This window comes from Acipenser ruthenus, chromosome 23 (genome assembly GCF_902713425.1).
Source record: "Acipenser ruthenus chromosome 23, fAciRut3.2 maternal haplotype, whole genome shotgun sequence".
NCBI classification, from domain to species: Eukaryota; Metazoa; Chordata; class Actinopteri; order Acipenseriformes; family Acipenseridae; genus Acipenser; species Acipenser ruthenus.
In genome coordinates this window covers 24809527-24836203 of record NC_081211.1, presented here as the reverse complement: position 1 = coordinate 24836203, position 26677 = coordinate 24809527, and the positions used below count along the sequence as shown (strand labels likewise).

Here is a 26677-nt window from a genome sequence, read left to right as displayed (position 1 = left end):
TCTTTAAAGTAATGTTTTTTCATTAAGGGGTACGTTTTTGTAAACAAGCTATTTCCAATTTGAATGCCACCCTCAGGCCTATTAAAACTATGAACCCAGCACACACGTTTTCCAAAAAAAATATTTACAGACGCGCTGTCCAACCTGCACGAAAACACGTAAATTCATCCCTTTGAACAAAAAAACATTTTATAAGAACGATTATACAGTATATCTCACTCCAAAAAACTGCTTTTCATTTTCGCTAAATCCACAGCTAGCATGTAAACGCAGCAGAGTACTCTAAATAAAACATTTCCTTTACCGTAATATTTAGCCAAACTGTTTATTCAAGCATTACTAAAATTTCTCAAATACTAATGAGGGGTCAACAAGCATTGACGGAATCTTATTGAATTAATCAGGTTTCACTAAACTGTAGCTTTATTCACAGCTGTATGGAACACCAAATAAAAGTAATGAGTGGTAAATGTTTACTGTCATCTGAAATTAATTAATTTCGAATTACCTAATCACATAGCTAAAGCTTCAGATACAGATATGTGTGTGTGTGTGTGTGTGTGTGTGTGTGTGTGTGTGTGTGTGTGTTTCCCTTTCTAAGTGGTGCTGGGTTTGAATTGTTTTGGGTTCTGTTCCAATGTTCATTTAGTATCAGTTTCCTATAAATCTGCCTTTACCTGACTGAGTTTCTGTTTAACTCGTCTGGATAATCCTGTGTGTCGGGTCTGACCAGCTTTATACAATATAGTCTTTAGGGTATAATAATGCATTAGCCTTTTTTCCCACTAGATGTCACTTTAAACACATCTCAAAGAGTGGAATTAGGCAGGTCTATATTATGCATACTATCAATGCAAATAAATAGTTCGACAATATACTGCATTTCTAAAACTTTAAACTTTTAAAAATGTCTAAAATTTTCTTAAGCAGGCAAATCATCTGTGTATCAACTGTAATTATAACATAGCTTTTAAAATGTACAGCCTGACCCACATAGCGTCTATATATACTTTACCTCAGAGTACAAACTTCATTTTCCTTATAGGAAAAGCATATATCTGATAAGCACTTTTTCTGATATTTAGATTGCATTGTGAAACTGATCAAAATAGCAAGTCAGGTCGACTCCTACAGCTATATAACACGCTTTGGTGTAGGCAGACCTGGACAGATTTTCAAATAAAAATAATCTGCTCTTAACCTCGTAGTAAACTAAAGATTACTTTCTTTGATTTAACGACTATATTGTAAACTGTAATTAGATTCTTTATAACCAAAAACGTCGCTTTCTTTTAATTTTTTAAATATCTAAAATAACATTTTGTTCGCTACATATTTATATGACAACCCCAACATATTAAACTCATATATTCCACATAGACAAATGTGTTCCTTTGATGTAGGTTACAGCGCCCAGCTCTAGCTTCGTATTAATTGAGTTAATCTATCCGCCTCCCTCTATCCAGCGCCCAGTCAGATGTAAATGTAACTCAGGCGAAGATAATGTCTGTGTTGCTCAATCAAGAGAATACATTGCACTGAGCGTTAGCCTTCAGCGACTTTGTCAGTTGCTGATATTCACACAAATGCACCTGCTCAAGTACAGTTGAACAACTTAATTACAGTGATCTGCAGCCAGCGGTACGCTCTACCCATAGTTTCCACTCTACCTGTTTTCTCAAAGTGATAATCCTGACAGAAAGGTGGGCTCGGGTGTTTTGTGCGCTGTCCGTATTCTGCAGATGCCTAAAGATGCCTCAGTGATGCTCTGTAAGCAACAACGCAGCTGTGTTGTGTTGCTCCTACTTTGGGATTCATTTATTTCTGGACACGCTGAGCTGTCAAGAATCTTCACGATTTAAAAAGGTGTGCAGCTTCGTGTTTTGGATGTGTCTGTTTTTTGTGTGCTTTGTGAACATAGATTAACCGTTTTCTATGAAAAATCTAAATTAACGGCTATTTTAAGTTTAAACAGTTTTGCTTGGACTAAAATATATTAACACAGCAACGCTAAAAACTGATATGATGCAAAATCAAACAAACAAACAAAATCGTTATAGTTGCTGAACATTGTAGTACATTCAATTGACGTGAAACGGCGTGTTTTACAATACTTTACACGATAGCTGTATTATTATGAGCTTTCCAATAGCACCCGTAAAACTGAATAAGGTTAATAGTGAATCTGTTTTGGTATTATCTAGAATTCAACCTTCCTGGGTGTTTTTTGTTTGCTTGTTTGTTTTAAATAATTATAACATTATGTTACTAATTAGTCTGAAAGGGACGACTTCTACCATAGTACAAGTTTGTTTTGCTATGTGAGTGTCTTTCTGTTTGTCCTATAGGTTTTCCAGAAGACGGATGTCACATCATTGGTTCGTTTGATGAATGCAACTGACTTCAGTGAAAAGACTGCTCTGCTTCCAGTTAATGCAATATGATTTTTAGACTTTGTAGAGGAATCTACCGAGAGAATAATTTGAAGCACTTTTAAAATGGGTGTCAGTCACTCCAGCAAAACTATCGCGTTCGACCAAAATGAGGATGGTAAGCATAAAGATCCTTCCCTAGCTCCAAAAACAATCATGTTACTTGCATCGCCTTGATCTGAAATATACATCCTATAGGTTAGACTACAGCAAAAATAAACAATATTTGTTCTATTAAGTATTGAGTTTACACAAACACCTAGGATTCTTTTATAGTATTTGTTCTATTAAGTATTGAGTTTACACAAACACCTAGGATTCTTTTATAGCATTTGCACTATCCAACTTTGTTGTTGCCAATTTAATATAAGTTGTTGCTCATTGAAATTGAGAAGGAAATTAGACAAATAAATACATGAATACATAAAATAAAAAATAAGGATACACAATAAGTTAGACCTGTTGCTAATTAGACCAGTAATAATTACTGCATGTAGAAAATAAAGTCAGTCCAGACAGTATGCAGTAAAATGCTTTCACTTTTCTAACAGTGTGAAATATACATTGTATTATACTGGCAGGCTTGTTGAAAAGAGGGACACAAACTAAAAATTGCTCACTTGAAAAACTACAAGAATAGGTTTGTACCAATGATATCATTCGTTACTTTTGATCAAACCTGAAAGAAGATCTTCTAGTGACCTATTGACCAGTATTGATTACCTTTTTCATTCAACATTTATCTTGTAAATCTGGGGATTAGAGGCTCAGTGTTTTAAAAAATCTTTACACACATTGACTACAGTGCAGTGGAAATTCATCTTTAAATAACATACTGTATTTGAAAGTGGAACTTGTAAACTGAACATTATGGTTGCTATGTAATTATTCATATTTTCACAATATAATCAAACACACGGCAGCTTGTTAAACACACTTTGATGAGCCCAGTTGTCTTCCATAGTGTATCCATTGTCCTTCAAGCTTTGTTTTATATAGGGCTGGAGGTGAGGGACTTTTAAAACCCTGCCTTTTATGACGTTTTTCAGCTAGTCGTTTGTATTATTAAAGCAGATGAGTACTGTAGGGCATTTTAATAGAAGACAAAAAAATGCCTTTCTTTATTCCTTGAGGTATGCATTGCATGGTGCTCAATGAGGCTATGTATCTTGTGCACCTGTCATTTTCCTGTGATTGTCTAAGATCTTGGCTTTAAGGCTTTTCTCTACATAAGATCTTTCCTTGTGTTCTAAGACACATATTAGCATTCACTTCTTCCACTGTGCATTTTAATTCCAATACATTGACCACGGGCAGTTGTATTCTCCATGTTTTTGAAGACCCACAAGTTCTCTCAGTTCTATAAAAGCACACTTCCTTTTGGGCCATTAAGTTAACGCATCGACTTCCATCAAATGTCATTTAGCTTTCAGCTGTCAGATCAGTTGGCTGTAATGTTCCTAAAGATGCTCTCCTTTAGGAGAAAGTCTAGAGAATGATGTCAGTCTTTTGATACCCTTTCTGATACCATGCCTAGTACTTCAAGCTTGTTTAGTAGCTGCAATGTGCTGTCCCTGTAAATTTTGTAACAGCATTACATCACTTACTGCCTAATACACAGAACATCTACAAACCTGCCATACCTTTCATCATCAGCTGGCAAAGCAGCTGTGCTTTAGCGTGCTGTGAAAGATTGCACATCTTTATTTTATTGATTCATCAATTGATATCTGATGTTGGATTTCCACAGTTTTGTCGAATTTTTGATGACCTGTCTGTTTGGCAGCTAGATCATTGTCTTTCTATAGAAGTAAGTCTAGTGATCTGCCACTTTGTAATAAACTTGAACTGAAGAGTAGCAATTGAAATGACTTGTGAAAGAAAGGGTTATTGCAAAAAGAGAAAAAAAAACTAAGAAGGGCTGCAAACATCATATCAAGGTAAGAGGACAGCAAAAAAGTAAGAAATTGGAATTTGAATCTCTTACTCTTAAATAATTGTGCAGCATCTTTATTCTCTAGATCTTTGTCATTAATTTTTGCCAGGGTCCCACAGGATAGATTAACATGTCTCTCTTTCTTCCTGTTGTATTTCAAGGTTTTTTAGACACCCTTCCATCTCTGTTAGTTTAAATCACCTTAGTGTCTAAATATCCTATTCAATGAACACATACCAAAAAGAATAATCAAGACTGTCACATACCCAAACACTTCATGAGATTTTATATGGCCTTAAAATAAGGTTTCATAAAGCAGTGTATAAATAGCAGTGCTGGACCGTGACCGGGATTGATGTGTAATAGAGCATATCATTACCTGTCAGTTCCAATACATAGGGTGGAAGGGAGGTTAGTGTCTGCTCTTACTGGAGATCATCGTCTGTATTTATAATGAGCTTTGTGGAGTGAAAGACAGCTAGCAGGTCTTCACAGGGAAGACAAGGTTATTATGTGTTTTACCCTTTCTTTTATGAATGTGATTGTTACTGTGTCCAATGTACAGTCAATTCATTTGATATCCAGACGAAGAGAAAACCTACGAGGGAAAGCCATGAGGGACAGAACCTTATAGGAAATCTACAACACTCTCCAAAGTGTTCTGGAGTTCCATTATTCTTGTTTTCTTAGCAGCATCACAAGCCAGGATCTGTGGTTCAGTCTTGGGTACAGAGTGTTGTTTCTTGTTGTCTAACAATTATAATCATGCTCTTCTTTTCTTTTCTTTTTTTATTTCACAGTCAGCTTTGACCATTTTCAAATATTAAGAGCAATTGGGAAAGGAAGCTTTGGAAAGGTGAGATTTCATACAGAATGTTAAAAAGTGTAATAACAAGTATCATAATAAGTATCACTCCCTCACCCTGTATATGCCTAGAGATAGAGAAATATATAATCTAATGGCTTTACTGAATATTGCCATTACCCTTTTTAACAATATAGTCTGTATGGCATTTGGGAAAAGCAAAGAATGCTTCATGTTGTTCATCTATCTTTGTTTTGTTAGTAAAAGCAGTTTGTAAAAGTACACGTTGCATAGCAACCTGGAACCACGTTGATTCAAGTAGCCTCATCTTTAACTTGGGATCAGCAATGCAGAAGCCGAATCCACTGAGAAAGTAATAAAGGTTAAGTGCTTATAAGGGTTCAGCCACCACATATAAAAGCAATTCAAAACAAAACAAGCAGTTCCGTAACACTGTGAAAAGTCTGGCTGCAAATTCAGAGGATCACATGAGGTATCCCAAAGAAAGTGAATGCCAGAGTGTTTCCACTTGCCATGAAGTGAAAAATAGCATGCTTTTAAATGAATGATACAAAACAAATAGCTCGCCATTAATTATAACGGGAAGAGTGGATATTGGATTTTTATAATGATTTGTAGCATTATGTTCTACATTTATATATTCATTTATTTTTGACAGGTCTGCATTGTACAAAAGAAAGACACAAAGAAAATGTATGCCATGAAATACATGAACAAGCAGAAATGTGTGGAGCGCAACGAAGTAAGAAATGTATTTAAAGAGCTGCAGATCATGCAAAGCCTTGAGCATCCCTTCCTGGTAAACGTATGGTAGGTATTTACAAGTATGATTCAAGGTAACAATAAAGCTGCTGTTTTTTTACGCTCCCTCCTCTGTATAAATGTTCTCCATTAAGAACACCTTAAGTTTGTAAAGGATATACACACTGATTATGAGTTAGAAAATACATGTGAGGGTTGGATTTAAATCTAATAGAATACAACAAAAAAAGCAGAAACCCTAGTTTTTGTCTGAAGGATGACATTTTTTTGCGGGGTGTTTGCAAACCACATCCCCACACTAAAAATGCCCTTAATTTAAAGGTCTTGTAATTTACAACCTGGATACAATTTCTGAAGCGTTGCAAGAGACAAATACACGATTCAGTGCAATACTAATATAATAGAAGGCAGCAGTAGGAAAGATGCACTAAAAAGGATTCTTTGAAAGGTAGTGATGAAGTGCTCCATCGGTTCTGCTTCCTCAGTTGACTGCATGGGACCCTTGCTGTGCTGGGATCTATTCAGACTTGTTTACCTGCTGTGAGGCGGAGAGGAGGGGATTTGAGCCATGCTCGCTGACATTAAAACACAAGCTATAATTCACTTGCATTGGCAGCAGCCTGAAGTTTTATTGAAGCTGATAAACAAAGGGTTCCCATGGTGTTTATAATACCTGAGGGAGTCGTCTTGTTTTAATCTTGTATCTGTATGGTAATTGCATGTGAAAAGCTGGGTTTTATTTGGATACTCAGTGGAGCTGAAAAGACTAAACACTTCTCTTGTTCTCATTTTATTGGTATTGGCATTTAATGAAATATCTTCGAAGAGGGGCAATTCATGCTGGTGAAATAACTAACACTTTTTCTCACTTGAGTTCTGTTTTCTGAAAATGAAATCGGATTGTAAAAAACAGCACTCGTCTGTGTTTACATGACTGGAAACAGTTAACCTTATCAAAATACCCTGATAGGGTTTCTGCAAACCGTGTTTAATATACCAGGTTTAAACAAGGTAGACAAGTGAGTAGACAAAGTGAGCTCTTTCAATCCTTAAGAAGAAAACAACAAGCGAAGTTCAATAAAAAAAAAAAATCAGATTGAAGCGCTGAAGACAGAAGATATTGATAAAGCTGTCAAGGAAAATCCCTTGAAAAGCACAGTGGATGAAAGACGAGAGATTCGCGGTACATCCAGTATTATGGCATGTAACTATATAACTGGGCCTTTGTGGTATTGGTTCCCTGGAGATATTTCATTAAAATGTATGCCCTGTACTGAACTTGCTGTCTCGGGGGAATATGATAAATCTTTAGCAGGCAGTCTGGCTTTCCCATCTATTGGTAGTTTACCTTGTGTGGTTGCTTGATGAAATTCAGCGGCTTTCTTTTTTTAATAAGTAGATACATGTTTAAGGAAGAAGGCTATTTACTTGAAACAACTTTTGTTATGAAAAATACAAAACATTTTGCTGGCTGGGGGGGGGGGGTATTTGGAAGGATTGGTCAGCAAATGTAGTTATTAGCCTGATACATACTTTCATCAGTGTTGTGCAGCTGTTGTAAATCAGGGATGCTTTTTAAACAATTATCAGAATGCTTTTTGTAAAAAAAAAAAAAAAATACAAAGTAAAAAATGTAAGTAATTGTTTTAAATGGAATTATATTTTAAAATGTAAAGCCTCACACTTTTTTCCTGTTTTTGTATTCTAAATTCAACCTGTTTGTTCAACCAGAATACTGTTAAAAATACCCCCACCCCCCTAATTATGTAAGGTAACACAAAAAAATGTGTATGTGGTAACATGTATTTCCATAAAGGTTTATTCAAGAGAGACAATTGGCAGTGGAGACAGCTGCCTGATTTCCCCGAGTGCTCTGTGACCAAAACATTTTAATTGCCCACAAAAGCTGTCTAATAAGGAGCTGCTTCTTTCTAGCCCTGGTTGTTACCAGCTGTAGGTATTATTACTGGGTGTCAGGTTTTTAATAACACAATTATGAAAGCTTGTCGGGGGTTTAAAAAAAACCTGAGAATGTTTCTCTCTGAAATATTAGACGTAAGCATGAATGTGTTCCCAGTATTGTGTATGTGTGGTGAGTGGATAATATATATATACTAAGGCAATGCATTTTGAAAATTACAAAAATAAAGCATTCTGAATTCAAAATAAGGATTCATATTTAGTGCCAAATATAACGTCTCTTAGTTGTTCTATGATAATAGCAATATGCTTCCCAGTGGCTGATGAACGTGAACATGTACAACAATCACGAATATGTTGTGGCCCTGTTTTACTTTCAGTTCCATGCCTGACTGTGCAGCAAGAGTGGCCAAAATAATACATGTAGCAACAAAGCTATCAAATAAGAGCTATATGCAATTTTGTTCAACAGGACGTGTATCTGTAATAGCGCATGAATTGTAAAGCTCATTGAAAGTGTTTGGAGCATATTCCAGTTGATTACAGTTAAGTAGAAGAAGCTGCCGTCAGGGCAGATAGATGTGTTTTTCTTGCCTTGTTTTTCTTACTTGAATGACTCGGAGGTAGACAATAATTACATGTAAACTGATGTATTTTAGTCTGTAGTAAACAGTGGATATTATTGCACACAATCTTAAGCTGTGTAGGCTTTAGCTTTAAGAATTAAAAATTGAATATTCAGGCTTAGATTACTTCCTACTGTCGTTATTGGTGATCTTTTATTGTGCTTTGGGCTTTATGAACACAAACTATAGTAATTGCTCTATTACTAGGAAAGTCCCATTAGAAACCAATGAGAATGTATACTAGTTACTATAGTGTATGTACTATGTAGTTGCTATTGATACTGTATAGTACAAGACTTGGGTAGTAAGTTTCATACTAGGTTAAGCTTTCTTCTGTGACGTTCCAATCTCTTCCCTGTTACAGCTAAACATACTTCCCAAAAAACATCAATCGGTTTAACCGGATCATGCATATTTCATTGGAGGTGCAGGGTTTACTGGCATTGGATTGGAATAAGAAAAGAAAAAAAAAATGTTGTGTGCTCGATTCATAATTCATCCAACAGATGGAAACTGTTTTCTTTCCTTTGAGGGCCAGTACAATTAAAATCACTCCTCTTCCTAATTGTTTTTGACAGCCCGTACAACCATGAACATTAAAAATGCTACTGTACGTAGCAGAGGACACACAGTGTAGGCCTGAAGTATACAAGCAAAAATCAAGAGGCTCAGCAGTCTGCACGTTCTGGCCAGTATTATTATGAAGCTCTATTCTAACAGCTATAGGCCACGTGGAGGTAACACAAACGAGTCAGTAAAGCCTCACTAATTTACATGAGGCCCACCACCATGTGTGAACGTGGTTCCTCCTGCACGGTGGGGATGGCACAACCACATAATAAAGCAGACGCACACTCGCCGTTAACATCCTTGTTGTGTTTGCATTATCCTCTGTCGAAAAAGCATGGTCCAATTAGTTCATTTTAAGTGTTAGTGCTCGTAGTTCACTAACCATTTGATATGTGCAGCTGAGCTTCAACAGCCCCTCCAGGGGATATTTATTTTTATTGCATCATTGTGTTTCCATTGGCCTGTTCTGCGCCGGTACCAAAATGCAGCTTGATTAGCCACAGCCTGTGTGGAAAAACCCCAAGAGAATGTATTTCTCTTTTGGATTGTATAGAGTGATCCAGAAGACACCCATTGATTTACATAAATGCAAACAGCTTATGGAATCTGGCATTTTTGTGAAGATACCAGTCAGTGTGGTATTTTATCAGTTTTACGAGCACTGGCATTACAGATTACTTCACTGATGAAGGCACGCGACAAAACTTTGTCTACTTAGTTTCTTATGAGTTTGAGCTCTTTATTTTCCTCCCTAGTTTAATGGTACGGATGAAATCAAGCTGGCAGGGGTTGGAAAGGTACAGCATTTCATTTCAGTTAACCCTGGGAAAGCTTCAAGTCTTTGTGAAAACACTAATACAATGGCAAATAAAATAAATCAAATTTAAAAACACACACACAAAAAAATAAATCAATAAACAAATAAAACATTCAAATTTCATTTTCACATAAAGGGTTTTTCAGAGCATTTTTTCCCAAAGGGATTTTCATTTCTGCTTGGTCTATTCCTCTTCAGCTCTCATCTGCTCTTGTCCTCTGTGCCAGGGGGGGGGGGTTATATAAGATGGGGTTGATATATCAAATGCACCATTTAAGATTTGATTTGATTCAACTGATTCCTCTTAATGTTTTTTTTTCTTTTCTTCAAGCCATACTCATTTTTAACCCGGACTCAATTTGGGATTAGGAGCTACATAAATCAATTACCTCTTGGAAACATTAGCTGTATTGACTTGAAACTTCTTAGGTAACAAGGTACAGGTGTAACACACATCTTGGGGGAAATGTTACCTTGAAATTAACCATCCACGCGCAACATGGGAATTTACCATTGTAAAAAGGGCACAGCGTTTATTAAAAAAAAAAAAAAAACTGAACAATTTAAAAGAATATATTCACCATTCAAAAACAATGTTGAGTCCTTGGTGTACAGTACACAAGGGCAGCATGCATATACACCTCATTTAATACAATCATTATATAGTCTATTAATCTATTTAAATGAGGGAACACAATCACATGTAGAAATTTGACAATAATGTCAACAATCTGCATAATGTTTTAATGCAATGTTAAGGTCTGTAGCAACTTATGAACACAACTAATGGTTCTGAAATGTATATATTTAAAGCATACATCAGTAGCCTATTCAACACTTTCTTGCTTCATACAAACGTACCCGTTTTTGACAATGCACCGTTTTCTGACCTGTATGGTTGATGTAATCCACATACTTGCTTATACTGGTGGGGTATAGACTGATCAAACCAAGCCGTTACTTCCATATTTTAAACTTGGTGCAGGATGCATGCGTGAGGTTTTGCAGATTGATGACATGCATGTTAAATGTCTGCTAGGATATACAATGTCTATCCCTTGTGTGTGTTCCCACAGGTTCTCGTTCCAGGATGAGGAGGACATGTTCATGGTGGTTGATCTGCTGCTGGGAGGAGATCTGAGGTACCACCTGCAGCAGAACGTCCACTTCACAGAGAGGACAGTGAGGCTATACATCTGTGAGCTCGCGCTGGCACTCAGCTATCTACAGAGCAAGCACATCATTCACAGGTGAGCCAGGAGGATTGGTTAGGGAAACTAGACAGAGCTGAGGATTCAGTACCCAATTATTTTTTCTTTGAAAAAATCAGAACACAAGCTTAAGTTCTGCTGTGAACAGAATCAGATTAAGTTATCATAACAATACAGTTAAAGAGAACATTAAAATAACAGGTAGATGCCAGTTAAAAGTGCTCCAAAAATTACAAAGTAACCTTTTAATGGGTTTTAAAGAAAATTCTGGTTCTCAGTATTCAAACAGCTTTAAATATAAGTTAAACCACAGTTTGGAGGTGTAGATCTGTCTGGTTAATTGAAATCCAGGAGCAGATGATGTTTATTTGTAAATAGACATTATGCAACTAAAAAGTAAAGCATGCTATTACATCAGTAACAGAACTGTGCCTCTTAATGGTAAAGCTGGAAAAAAAAGCTTAATTCATTTTTAATACTACATAATCAGCACATTACCCCCAAATGGATACTGTCTAGACTTAGAAGAGCAATATTATGGCAACTAATAAGTATAGGGTCTAAATTTAACTTAATTGGTATGCAAATTTAAAAAAATTAGCATACCTACAAATGGAAACTGCACTGCAATTAAAATGGTATTATGACAGAGGTAATTATGAAAAATCAGACCATTTTTGACCCAGTGTGGAACACTGTACAGTAATATGTTTAAGAATACTCTTCCATTAATTCTGCTAATCATGCTTGGCAATATGAATTGTGTTAAGTATATCAGCTGTATATTCATGATGAATTAGACTGTGGATATGAGGACATTTGTGTGTCAACCATGTGACCTGCAGGTTTAAAACTCCTTGAATACATTCCGTTGTCTTCTAGCTAAAACCTTCATTAACACACTTTAAATTGCATTTTTGTCTGGTACATATTGTATTAACTGTTTCACTGACACATTGTTTTAACCACTGGCCCTATCAATGATACAGATACTTTTCACAAGTCCGTTTTACTTCATGAATATAAACTATTCCATCATACCATTTCCATAACATTATGTGCCTTTTCTAAGATTGGGTTCAACTGTTGATTATTCTAATTTAATTTGGTCACTGACGATTGACATAAAATAAACAATTAATGCTTCAAAACATCTGGGCGTGAAATCAGGCTTTGGTTGCCTGGTCTGAAAATGAATCATTAAAAAGGCTGCTTAGTGTCTCTGTGTGACTGAGAGGAACAATATTTCAGGGCTGTGGGGAGTTGAAAATATTGAGTTGCTCGGAGGGATCATCTGTGTCCCGATCATGGGGAAAATGGTTTAATTAGCAAGTAGTATTTTAAAGAATAACTCTTCAGTATTTAAACTGAACACTGTTAAGCATCCTGTGTCGCTAGTGCATTACTGACCAACACCAATTTGGAACATTTATTATTATGTGATTAAATATTCTGACCTGTACATTATTTAGATGTTTTGCTACAGTATAAACTTATTTATTTTGAATTACTATTATATAACTTACCAGTTGTTGTTTTATGTTTGACTGCATTGTAATTCCAAGTGACCTATATGTAGAACAATAGGCATATATGGGTTAATTCATCTTAGACACTCAATGTAAAAGCTGTTATTATATTGCATAATGCATTCGTTTTACAGTCAGTTGCAATAGAGTAGCAGCATATTGCAGAAGAATTGGCTCATTTTGTTTGTGTTATCTACTGTAACTGTTGTTCTTGCCGCTCGTGTACCTTGCCTGTGGGAATAGGAACAGGGGATGAATTCAGTAATGTGAGGCACATGTTAAATCTGCACCATGATCATACTTAAAATGTAGGGAATATGATGCTGCCCTCGTGCTTAAAAACCAAACAGAAATACCCAGAACACGCACTGATTCCGTTTTTTAATTAAACAAAACCTGTTATAAAATGATTTTTGTCAACATTGCAGTTTTTAAGCCAGGTCCTTACTGTAAAAACTACTACTAAAAACACTGAAACCTTGTTTTGTGGCCTTAATTTGGTTAATCATATTAGCAGCATCTCTGTCTTGGTTAGACTGTCTGCATACATCACACAGTCTTCAGTGCTCATCACTTCAGTATTATTTGGAGGTGTCTTATCTTAAGGACAGGTGTGCTGCAGCATTTGAATTTAATCTAACCTGTATTTGGCTATGCACAAAAAAGGTTATTGTATCTTTAGAACCGTTGTCATCATCTGACCCCCCACCCTTTCCATAATGATGCCTGTATGATTTAGTTACACAGAGCTCTTCTCAGTTACATGGTTCCTTCTAATAAGTGATGTAATTAGGCCATTAGACCCAGGTAATAGCTTGTCAGACCAGTCAAGCGTAACACAAGCCAGTCAGATCAATTGCACCTTTTTCTGTTTGCCCTGGAATAGATAATGAGATTTGGCTGTTTCATATAAAAAAATGAGTATAATGAGAAAAGCTGTGGAGTACCAGTGATGCTTCTTCATTCTCTGGCTTTTACATGGTACAGATGAGACTATATTGGATTGCCCCTTTTAACTGCCTGAAGAAACTATCAGTCTGTTCCCCTGTCAAGTCAAATTACCATTTATAAAAAATAAAAAAAATAACTATATTTAGCTTCTTTTTTTGCACTTATGTTTTCTTAAATAATTGCTGGGTACATATTAGCAATACTCTTAATACAAAAAAGTAAAAAAATAAAAAATAAACAGCACACTTTTATAGCAGACTCTGTAAATAGCCAATGTCAGAGCATTCAAAACAAAAGGACAAACCCTTATATTGTATAGCACATGCACATTTAATTATGTAGTAAATTATACATCATGAGGATAATACAAAAAGTAAGTAACAAACAAATATGGATCACATGCACACACACACACACACACCAATATTATTTCAATATTAAGGCTGAAGCACAGGGTTTGTGACTGAGCTGAGACACTAAAGCAGGGTCTCTTGGTCGTAGTCCATTGCTTTAGCCAGCAGATCACAGTGCTGCGTCATCACATTATAAACATGATTGAATTGTCTGATCATTAGATTATGAGGTTGAAATAACATCTGTGCAAATGTCAAGATTCCAAACAAGTTATTGGATTCAACCCAAGCTTTTTGAGTGAAGTCTGTGGTAAAGTGTAATACACTAAAACCACAATCTTGCTACGACGCGGCAAACCTCAAGCAAAAATATTGAAATCTGCCCAAAAGATACTCCACGAGCCTGCGATCCACCATCTGTTTCACGTTAATCTGTTTGTTCGTCTCTAATGATGAACATGAAATGTATCATGCCTGCCATGTTAATAACGAGGTGCAGAGAATACTTGAGTGGTTGTTATTGTCTGAACACATTAAATATCACTATGACTGTGTGACAGAGAGGTGCGGGATTGTCATTGTAATTGTTGGATTACTATATGAAGACGATCTGGAACCGTTTCATTGCTCTGGAACTCTCAGACTGTTCAAACGACCTCATGCCCTTTAATACGAACATGTTTTCCCTTATGCCACTCTTGAAGGAAATGTCAATTAATTAAACGCAACAATTGTGACCTTTTATGCCTCGATCTGGCCCCTGCTTTCTGAAGAAAATGCTCTGAGCTCAGCAAGGGACCCAGTCTGTTTAATCATTTCGCTTTGGGTGTATGAATTATAGATGCCTGCTCCATTAACAACATAACTAATAAGCACTTCATATTGTCCTTTCAATAGATGTTGCTAAGGTAGGCATTTGCTAAAGGACTCTGAAGTTCACTTTTTATGATCGGTATCTTGCCATTTCTTTTTTCTTTTGATGATTTCATGATGGCTATTAATCTCAATGGTCTCGGGTTAATTTTGGAATAGCAAGTAATGCTGTGTCTTATACCCTATTCACACTACCTAAATAATTCACAAAGGAAGTAATGACAATCGTGTTATTAAGGTGCTGTAGATTGGTTATTACTGCTATAATTGACGTGTTTAAGCATGTTCTTTTTGGAGCACTATTCCTTTTGAGCCCAAAATCAACAGTTATTGTAAAAGCTTGCTTGGAATTAGAAACTCTTGCTCAGGATGGGGCACTTAGTTAGACATGATTAAGCATAGAAAGCGTGGATACTGTTTGTCTGTTTACAGACCTGCCAGCTTGCTTTAGTATCAACAGACCTGCCTGTAAAGGGATGGGAGGACACACAAATTGTGCCGTATTACCCGACAGGGGAAACTAAGAATTATGAATTGTTTTTTGCAGTAATGCAGCCTCTAATTGGTGTAATTATGGAGGCTGTTACTGCAATTATATATGAATACAGAGATTGCATTTTTATTTTACCCAGTGGTTGCATAAGCAGCTTCCTGTCAGCTTCTGTTGGTTATCAGAGATTTCTCTCTGCCCTTCACTCTCATTGGGATTCCAACACCTAAAATAATATTGTACGGTTTGGATGAAGAAACTGAACTGACTTTTTAAATTGAAAAGCAGGACAAAAAAAAAGGAAGGACTGAAAAGGGTGTCACGCAGTAGCTATAATCACTTCACACACTCAGAAGACTGCTGTCTCCTTGTACGCTTGATAGCTTTAAGAAGGAGCTCACTGTGAAGAATAAGAATATACCAAGAGAATGTTAGAAATGATTTCATCTGAACATATGGATATCGGGCAGCCCCCATTAAATGCAGTCTTATTAGCTATATCTAGCCTGGAAAACATCAAATCCCATTATTAAGATCGAAGTGGCGCTCTTGAACAAATGATATACAGGTTATGAACCAGAGCAGAATTCACTGGATACCTCATTGTGCCCACAATGTGTCCTGTAATACAGTCTGAATCACTGCAGAGTACTGGGTGATCCAGACACATTCACAGCTTACCTACCCCAGGAGCTTATAAACTCCAACACCACATCCCTAAATAAACTGCTTGCTTCAGGGCTACTTGCTTATGCATGTCGCAGCTTAAAGAAATGTTTAAAAAGCAGCTACTGCATACAATCTTGTATCACTCTGATGTGGAACTGTTTAATGCACAGGCCTAATGTAAAATAACATGTTATATCATTTTTTCTGAAAGACTTGAAATGTATAAAGACCGATGGCTTAGCTGATTAATCCTTGTGAAGTAGTGACCACTTAAACAGTATCCTGCTCAACCTTTTGCACACATACACAGGTGCTATTTATCAATTTACTGATTGATGATTCATTTAGCCAAACAGTTCTATGAGAATCAATACAACATTGCTGAAACAGTTTTTTGTAATCATTACTGTTAACTCCAGCAGATGCTAAAGGTCTTCCTTTTACTAAAAACATTTCAAAACTTTTTTGAACATTTTACATCTTTTTACACGTAGCGAAAAATGACAGTTTACTGGAAATTAGCCAAATAATCAATTTGATGTAACAGTGGGATACCATGCTAAGGTGCTGAAATCGCAATATAGATACAGGAATGCTACTTCAATTTAAAATGTGTATAAGTTAATATAAGAAGTGTTTTGTTTTTCTTGTAGGGATATTAAACCGGACAACATTCTTCTTGATGAGCAAGGTAAGTGTGGAGATAGACTTCAGCCTTTCTTGTGATGAAGAACAATGTTCCACATTTCTATATTAGAGCACAACTACTGTATTATATATATATATATATATATATATATATATATATATATATATATATATATATATATATTAGAAAGAAAAGAAAAAAAAAGTGGTGAGATGTTAGGCTTTTATTTTTATGGTTTAGCAGGTTTAGTGGTGTATTATAAAACTTAGAAACTGGAGTAAAAAGCTTTGATAAAATGAACTCTCCACCACAAAAGATGCATATCTGTCTGCAGTTAGCCTCATATTACCATGGAGTTCAGCCTGTCAGATGAATGTGAGTAACATTAGTACTCTGCCAGGGCCCTTCTGATGTTGTCAGGGTAACAGAGAAAGTCTCTCTGTGAATAATATAAAATCAGCAATCCTACGTGCAACATGCAAATTTCACTTCTCCCAACTCTGAGTGTTAATCGGGCATGAAACCATTTCTTTAAATTAAAAATAATGGCTCTTGAAAAAGATCCTTTCGTATGTACAGAGAATTGAATAACGGGTACGGACAGTGTATGGTGGTGATGCATAAGAAATCAAGAATTCATGAGAACTGGCATTAGAGGTCACATCACTCCAGGTTTACCTTTGTTGACTGCAGCGTAAAGAGTAAAGCAAAGACGTAGTAAAGCATAGTAAAAACACAATGAACTATAGTAAAACATGGTAAACCAAAACTATAGTGCCAATTCATTAATAAAGTTCTGTATGTCTAGAAAATGTCAACAGCTGCAAGTTCATGACTAGAAAAGACAAAAAGTTGGCATGAATATTAGGAGACATTTGACTAGTTTCTTTTGGTACTCAGACTTCAGGAAGGAGCTACTGTAATTATAGAGACAGGTAGCTCTGGGCTCTTTACATACACATGACATTTACTATAGCTGACAAGCCTGTGTTTAATACTAGTCCCGACTTCAACAGCGCAGGCACTGTTGATGGATGGTTTTATCTGAAGTTGATGTACTGTGGGTACAAAGAGAACATTGTCACATTTCTAGGATGATCTATTGCAGAGATGGTTTCACTGCCATTTATTTGTAATAAAGAAAAGTCAACACTAACATCCAATACGGGAGATCAAAATGGCAATAAAAAGATGTCCTGTGTTTGCGATTGCAGTAGGTCATGGTAATTTATACTCTTTCATGATATTGACCGCTGCTACTGTATCTGTTATAATGGTTTTTGTAGGGTAGTGGGTAACGCTTTAGTGTAAGGATCCATGTTATTTAACCATTATTGCTTCTACAGTATGCATTATAAAGGGTGTTTTACTCCAGTTTACAGTATATGATGGTTATTACTAAAATATAGTGTTACGAGAGCATCTACCTAATACACTGTAAGACATTTTATAATTACTTTATAACAGAATATATGTGTCATTAAATTGTAATCCAGTTAAAACAGTTAATATTGTAAGAAAAACATAAGCCTAAAGGTTTAACACAGTGTTACTTTCAGGAGTCAAAATAGATTTTCTTTGTTGCTCTTCACATTATGATTCCTGCCCTGAACAAGCAACATGAGAATACAATGCATAGTGATTGTTTGTGTATGGCTTACAAACAGAATGCCATCTGTCCTGTATGAATAAACAGTGACTACATTCTCTTCCAGTCCCATAACTGTGGTCAATTTCACAATAACATTTATTCTTTCAAAGCTTACCTTTTAGAAAACAGAGCCAGTCTTTGTGAAAGTATGTTAGCTGGGTGTTTACTTAATATTAAATTGTATTAGCTCAAACTCATACTGGACATAGCTTTTCTTATTGAGATTAGGAAATGAAGCGTGAAGACCTGTTTGTCACATGCTTCAAATCATTTATTACATTAAGTAATCATTTTAGTGTAGTCGTTGTGTCTTTAAGCACACTGTACATTTTAAAAGTGTAGTGTACGGTATTTTGAACTGCGTTTTATCAGAGGATTCCTGGGGATTTTTTTTTTTTTTATTGTGCTTCACTGTGTTGGAAGAGTTGACAGTAAAAAAATGTTATATACTTGATGGTGCACGAGACACATAGAGACTAATAACATTTAAAATATGTGAAGAAATGATGAATACTCACTATCCCTGGATTTTGTGGTGTACATGTCTCAGATGTCCCGTTGCTTGCACACGCACACACACACACACACACACACACACACACACACATATATATATATATATATATATATATATATATATATATATATATATATATATGAATTTAACATTTGGTATTTCAAGCTCATTTGACAAGCTGACAAGAGGTGATACTTCTTGCTAATATTCCAGGCTGAATCAATGGACATACCTGTGAGACACTGCACCTCTAAGAATATTGACAAGTTTATATGCAGTTTTAATCAGAACATTAAATCAGATGCTTTAGCTGTTCTTTTTCTATGACCTTTCTTGATCTGGGATTAAAAGACAGACTTTTACCTGGGCCTCTATCAGAGCATACCGTAGTTTTTTTTTTTTTTTGGTTTTTTTATGGCGTGCTAAACAAATGAATAACATTTCACAGAGGTCAAGCAGAAAAGTCATACTCCTGCTGGCTGCATGATTATTATCTGTATCTATGACATGTTTTTCTTTGAATTTTCAACAGGCCATGTACACATCACAGACTTCAATATTGCTGCACAAGTGAAGGAAGAAATGCGAGCTACTTCTGTTGCTGGTACCAAGCCATACATGGGTATATATTTATAGTTGTTTCTGAATTGAGTGTACTTATGGTTATTATATATTACATTTTCAAAATGTACAATTACAGAGGATGCTGCTGAAGTGAGGTGGTATAAAAAATCACTAGGATTTTGCAACTGTAAGCGGAAACTCTCTAGACAAAATCTGTTTTTAAGTATGCAAACTTATTGTTTTAGCAGAAACAGTAATAGACAAAAGATCACATGTATAATAACAGTCTGAGAAATAGACAGTACAAATGTAACCTCTATGCGTTATGACAATGACCAAAGACATGTCCATTACAACACTGTTTTTTGTTTTTTTTTCTTATATAAAGGTTGTGCAATTAGTAACATTTGAAATGAATTATTGCACAGCTGGTAAATTAAAGGACACATCTAAAACAGTGTAAATGAATCCCATAAAAGGTAACATTTTTGTGAAGGTTTTCAAAGTAGTATTTTTAATCTGCACGTTGTCAATATGATTATTTTCTTTGAACACATTCTCTATATCTCTTCATAAGCTTCTGTAGCTGATTCATTTGCATTCCATGCAATACCAACCTTTAAACTTTTCAAGGCACAGTACTTACCTTGGGAGGGTCAAAGTAGTGTTATAGATTGTATGACCTCATTCTGCCTTCTTCAACTGCTAATTAGGACAGACACAATCCAACTGAAAGAGGTTTCTATGTAATTACAGAGTGGGTAACGCATGTGGAGATCAGGCTTTTTTTACAATTCTTTGCAATCAAACACAACCCAACCAAGGTATAAAATATGTTGTTATATTAAAGTTTATACTGGAACCCCCCAGTCGGTAATACGTCTAATTCGACATGACTGATATCTCTTTAAAGTGGAGCTGATTGAGAGGAAGCAGCAGTGAACAGAGATAATAGCATTCTGATAGCATTTGAAGAGTGCAGGGGGGTAAAACAGCATGGTGCTCAGCATCAGAATAGCAGTTCAGTTAATTGACACATATGGTGTTAACAGCATAAGCTCTACATTTTAATTCAACCAACGGAAGTGAAAAAATGATGTGAGGCTTACAGTAAGAGCATAATTACTCATGCACGTGTAACTACTAAATGTATTTATCTGGAAGTTTGGAGAGTTACACGCAAGGACCTCAGTAACTCAGCTACCAAAAATGGGCTGTGTTACCAATATGATCGGGTATCTTGAGATGTCATTAATGTGTAAAAGTTGTGATAACTGAATAATTTTTTTTTTATTTTGTTTTAGCTCCAGAAATGTTCCAGCCATTCGTTGGGGGTTGTGCCAGCTACTCCTTTGCTGTGGACTGGTGGTCTTTAGGAATCACTGCCTATGAGCTACTGAAGGGACAGGTGGGAGAGGGGTTTTATATTATTACTCTGACTCACACCACCGCTGTTTGGAAATATATCTTTAATGACAATCTCATTCTAGTCTGACTCTGTACACACTGGAAATGGTAATAATGGTGTCAATTCAAGCAAGGTCGGGATATTGGCAAGCTCACTCTCTATCGCCTGAGGTTTGAATGTCTGGTATTCTGGTATCTCCCATTGGGCAAATTTATCAAGACTTGATGCATATTGGATTAAGTGTCAATCACTGTCATCCAAGCATATCTCATCCAGATGGTGAGGAATGACAGTGCTTGTTCTAAAATAGCACAATACATTTATTGAAAGTAATCAATCTTTCAAGACCAAAGAAACAGGATTCAAACTCCAAAACTGTGTCTTTTTAACCTTCTCTCTCTCTCTCTCTCTCTCTCTCTCTCTCTCTCTCTCTCTCTCTCTCTCTCTCTCTCTCTCTATATATATATATATATATATATATATATATTTTTTTTTTTTACAGAGACCATATCACTTTCGATCAAGCACATCAGTCACTGACATCATTAATTTGTTTTGCACTGTCAGTGTCAACTACCCTTCAACTTGGTCTGGTGGCATGGCATCTCTTCTAAGGAAGGTATATATACGCTGTAGCTATACTCTATAAAAACTGTGGTTCTGCCATCATTTAGTTTTAATCCAGGCCTGTGTACACCATATACAGTATATGGAAGATGAACTACCACAGAATGTCATGAAAGAGAGGGAGTTACCATGGAAACAGTAATCTTCTATTATGCTACAGTAAATGGGAGCAGTTTCTTAAAGTGGTGGGAAAATTGAGCCTCATTTAGTTTCATCTTGAGGATGTCCAGTACAGTACAGTTAACATATACGGCTGTACCACTGAGCTCCTTTACTTGATAGAAAAGGCAATGCAGTGTTTTCCTTTTTTTTTTTTTTTGACGAATTAAAGAAATGCTTCAGAACAGACTAGAATAGTGGGCTGTATATAGGCTTGAGTTGTTTGATGGGTCTGTTCTAACGCATTCTATTGTTAGTTCACATCCTGTAAATAATGTATTCCTTGCCGTGCTCAGCTGCTTTCAGTAAAGGCTGAGAATCGTCTTTCGTGCCTCTCGGACCTCCAGGGATTATGCTACTTGTCTGATGTGAACTGGGAGGCAGTGCTGGCGAAAAATGTACCGCCTGGATTCACTCCCAATGCAAGTTAACCTATTTTTTTTATTTACACAGTTAGCATAATTGATGATAATTGTATCAAGTCTTATACAGCCTAATGCGTTCAAATAACATTTCTCCTGCTACGTCTGTATTAGAACCAAAAGCAACACACACACACCATTTATCATACTTCTGGCAGAGTTAACGTACTTATGTTGGGTACATTTAATAATAATAATAATAATTTATTTTGTATAGCGCCTTTCATTAAAAGAAGTCCCAAAGTGCTTTACATAAAAAATACATAAAATACATAAAACAATACAACAGAAACTATACAGTGCAGTAAGCCAATGAATAAAAATGAAAATGTTTGATTTTACTTAGGGCTGTGTGGTGTGTATAGTGTAGACCCTGTATAAAATGTACAGAATTTGTCTACATTTATACATATTTTTATATGCAGTGTAATATATAACATATATGAAATATATGCAGTCTAATTATTAAATAAACCATACTGTAAAAATATGAATATGTAAATGTTAATGGTTCCCAATGCATGCATGGACACAGTACCCCCATTGTGTAACATCTAGCTTGTTCAAGTACTGGTCTCCTATACGTTTTCCATATTGGGGATATATTTTTTGTATTAGCTTCTATTCTTTTACTCGTATTTGTTTGCTGTACCACAGAAAGGCCGGCTGAACTGTGACCCGACCTTTGAACTGGAGGAAATGATTCTGGAATCCAAGCCTCTCCACAAGAAAAAGAAACGACTGGCTAAAAAATTAAAAGAAAACGGAACCGACAACTCCCCTCAGGTGCGAACAAGAAACCAAGCATTACTTCCAATGGCTGTTTATCAACGTGCCTGCATGAAATTGCAGCGCTTAATTCAATTAGTTTGCATTTTGTAGAATAGTAAAGAATAACTATGGAATCTGGACATCCAGAATTCTATATTATGCTCTTTTTTTAATCAATAAGACAAACGACGAGGGTAATGTAACCTTCCTAATATCAATGTGTTCCTAATATCAAGGTGTTGGTGAGACACTAAAAGGTAAATGGCACACAGTGAAGCTCTGATTATGATTAAAAAAAAAATATGCATATTCAACAATTACATTAATGAGGCAATGAAGTGGTTTAATTAAAGCAATTTTCAGTCTTGGAAATTTGTCACATTCAGACTCTTCAGACTGTCATTTACTGGTCCCTGGCAGACTAGCATAGAACCACAGAAGACCCATTTCAAATGGATGTTGTATTACAGCTCATATGTCTACAAGCAAAAAAAAATAAAAGCCAATATATGTTTTTATACTATGCATGCCTTTATATTCTGTTAATCTTTGTTAAGAAAACGATACTATTTTTTTTATTATCAGTTGTGTTGCTGTAACTCCATTGAACATTGAAAATAAAAAGAAGCCAAACTGTCAAAAACATAACATGTTAGTTTTGCCTATTTTCTAGTGAGAAAATTCCAAGGCTGAAATTGTGACCACTGATTCAGGTCAAACTGTATGCTGCAGTGCTGCCGCCTAGTGGGGGAAAGTTCCACTAGTTTTAATATATTTTACAGAAATGTTAGTTCTTGAAACCATGGAAAGTGACAGCGAAAGAGAAACACAGTATCTATTTGCAAAACAGTGAAACTTCCTGCAGCAGCGTCCACATGAACCACATCCCAGACTGGATGCATATAGGAGAACAAAACACTGATTGAAAAGTACAGTGCTTCACATATGTACAGCACACGTACATGTCCCTTTTAAAAATTCAGAGCCCACAGCAGCCAATGAACATCATGCAGGCAAACACTGCTTTGGAGCTCTTTTATGGACAACTCGAGATAACCTTATGCTAAGAGTTTTTATTTTCTTTATGTCCCTAATAATATTGACAATTCCCGGTTGAGACGATGCTGCAGGCTAGAAAATGAGAATAATTGTTAGTTGTTTTACTAGTTAAATATATATCCTGCAGTTTCTGATTCTGAAATAATTCTGCCCAGTGCCTCTAATTGTTAATACTCTGCATATTTCTCTGTTTTTTTGTATATATTGGTTTGGAAACTGAAGACTGGACAGTTGCAGAAGCGTCTGGAGTGTGTTCAAAGGGAATTCACGGTCTTCAACCGAGAAAAGTAAGTAATTCCTCTCCTAAACGACCACTTTATCATGTGCTGGATCAGCTGGTTTGTTGTGCTTGGAGATGGGAGGTTTGTTTCCAGTTTTACCTCGCTGCTTGCTTGCTAAATATCTTGGGACACTAAATAATTATGTCAGACCCCCTTAGTTACTGCATGTCATGGTACATTGTACCCCCTCTTGAAAAAAGACTATATCGACTAAGTGGCACAATTTGAGAAGTGTACCTAAATACTGAGTTGCAGCCGTTCTTAAGAAAGGTAAATGTATTTCTTTCTTGTGTGTGTTTCAAAAGGGTTAGGAAAGTGCAAGAGGAAGCACAACAAAACATCACCACTGAAAAAGACAAGTGTGAAGAAATCGAAGATGGACAGAATAATAATACAGCTCAGTTCACCTACATTTCCGGGTAATATCATTTAAGCACCCTTTATTTCTGCAGATTGTAATAGTAAACTCCTCCATGGGTAAAGAGACATTCTTACCCGTAGGAACTGAAGGCATAGAGCCGGCATGTCTGTGTCTGTCTGTTGTGTGCATTTTTAGCTGCCGGTATCTTTGTATGTGATGTAACCATGCTGGCAGGCATGGACTGAATGTTCCTTGTCTTCACTGAAGAGCAATAATAGCTGTGAACCGGATCATAAAAAATCCATGTGTTATGAATATTCATGTTATCTACATCAAATTTGAAAGAAATATTTGGTTTCTAGGGCCTGCCATGAGTTTAAAAAATGTGCTTCTTGTTTAATTACTATTGGGTTTGCAGGGTTTGTATACAGATATTTGTACCTCTGAAATGCGGTTTTAATTATTAGTAACCATGTTAAGCTGCTATGTTTTGTATTTATTCAGCTAGGAATTTTTAATAATACTGGAAACAGTCAAATAATGTAGCAGTCTACTGTGAGCACTATTTAATAAATAATTACAAAAAATGTTTGAAATCATGATCACTAGCATATCTTTTATGTGAGGGTTAAACTGACTGATGCATTGAATAAACACATGGTAGTAAATTATTAATTTGTACAAACATAGCCAGAGCAGCCTTGGGTTTGGTCTTTATTTATTTAGTAAAAGTGTGTATTGTTCCATTTTTCCATTTGCTAACATTTTCCTGTTACAGATTTTCTATAGAGCTAAACAATAGCAAGGTTATAGGGGGTCATGTTTCTAACTTAAATCATACATATGGCATTCATCTAGGCAACATGTTGCCAACTTCTGGCATATGGGGAAACTCCATCTTTTGACAACTGAATTAGTGAAATATGATATAATAAGATGGTAGAGCGATATCAGGGCGTAAGTGTCTAGGTTCTTTGCATTCGTTTCAAAATATAGAACCCAGTCTCTACAAGATGTGAGGTATCTCTTTTAGTGCCACAGTCCTGCAGTTCAGAATCCCTTCATTGGAGTTGCTGCCTTCTTTGCTTTGTGGAGTCAAGTCAGTGCGGACTTGTCAGTCTAGGTCAAACTAATGTCTATATGAAGTTAATACGTGCCAGTAATACCAAGCATGAGACATCAATCATCATTGCACCCTGTGTGAATATGACCTCGTTTGTGTCCAGGAATCAATCCCTATCCATTTGCTTGACTTCATTAAGATTAAAGAGCTCATGGCTCTGTTGATTTGTCCTTGTGAACTGGAATGATCTTTAGTGGACCGGATGTAGAATTCATCTCTAATGTGCTGCTAATACCAAATAAAGGAATACATTTTCAATTAACATCAGTTTTTTTTAAGGAGACAAAACCGTAATTTTTTTTAAATATGCCCCAAAGGTTATGATGTTCAAAAGAATACTGTTTTACAGGTTATGCAATGAAGCAGTTGATACATTAAATTTAAAAAGTCACTGGAATTACATCACTGAGATCACACCAAACCAGTGTTCCATTTTTAGATGACTGTGTGTATTGAACATTGGGACAAGAATATGAATAAGAAAAGGGAGGGCTTAACTACTTTTGAATGCTGAAGCCAAGATCGTATTTTTATATCTCAATCCATTGCCTGGACACTGAATTGGGTACCCCTTGGTTGTAATGTTGGCTTGTATTCTTTGTGAGACTGACTGCACAATAGTATGTAAAATGGCAAGTCACCCATCTCTCCTGCCATTGTCTCATGCCGATGCATACCAGTTTCAAATCATAATCACCGGTTAGTCTTCCGTCATTTTGACGATTTCTTCGACGCATAGTCATCCTGCCAAAGGCAATCTTCCCAGTTTTTTTCGATGCACATAACTCCACAATGTTCCTGCAAGTCCGTCAGTTTCTGCTGTCGATGCACCACCTACTAAAGCTTCACTATCTTTCAGGTCAACCAGCTGAGTCTGAAAATGCTATCTTGTTGGCCAGTTATGCTGCCAATCCAATGTTTAGGGAGTAAACAGGGTGACATCATTGTTGCTCTAAATCAGTAATGTGTGAACTAATATACTGTACAATACAGTGAAGGTTCATTTGGGTTGCTGTTTCATAATTGTAGTAATTGAATGCGTTATAATGAGGTTCTTATAGTATATGATATACAGTTTCTTGCAGCATCCACGCAGTTGGTTATATATTGAGATCTCATC

General features: G+C 36.1%; 1 protein-coding gene across 2 annotated transcripts; it reads left to right on the top strand.

Moving 5' to 3' along the window:
- Positions 1-1500: 1500 nt before the first annotated feature.
- On the top strand, positions 1501-25030 carry LOC131699657 (serine/threonine-protein kinase 32A-like). 2 transcript variants are annotated; one of them, XM_058996923.1, is made up of 13 exons: positions 1501-1866; positions 2349-2550; positions 5169-5224; positions 5853-6004; positions 10966-11139; positions 16619-16656; positions 19315-19404; positions 20651-20754; positions 21257-21373; positions 21837-21962; positions 22620-22748; positions 24015-24079; positions 24379-25030. In XM_058996923.1, exons 2-13 carry the CDS (start codon positions 2499-2501, stop codon positions 24494-24496), a joined length of 1221 nt encoding a protein of 406 aa, XP_058852906.1. In that variant the 5' UTR covers positions 1501-1866; positions 2349-2498; the 3' UTR covers positions 24497-25030. The 2 variants fall into 2 exon arrangements, with proteins under 2 accessions (XP_058852906.1, XP_058852908.1); XM_058996925.1 differs by lacking the exons at positions 1501-1866; positions 2349-2550 and adding an exon at positions 4086-4372.
- The last annotated feature ends 1647 nt before the right edge of the window (positions 25031-26677 follow it).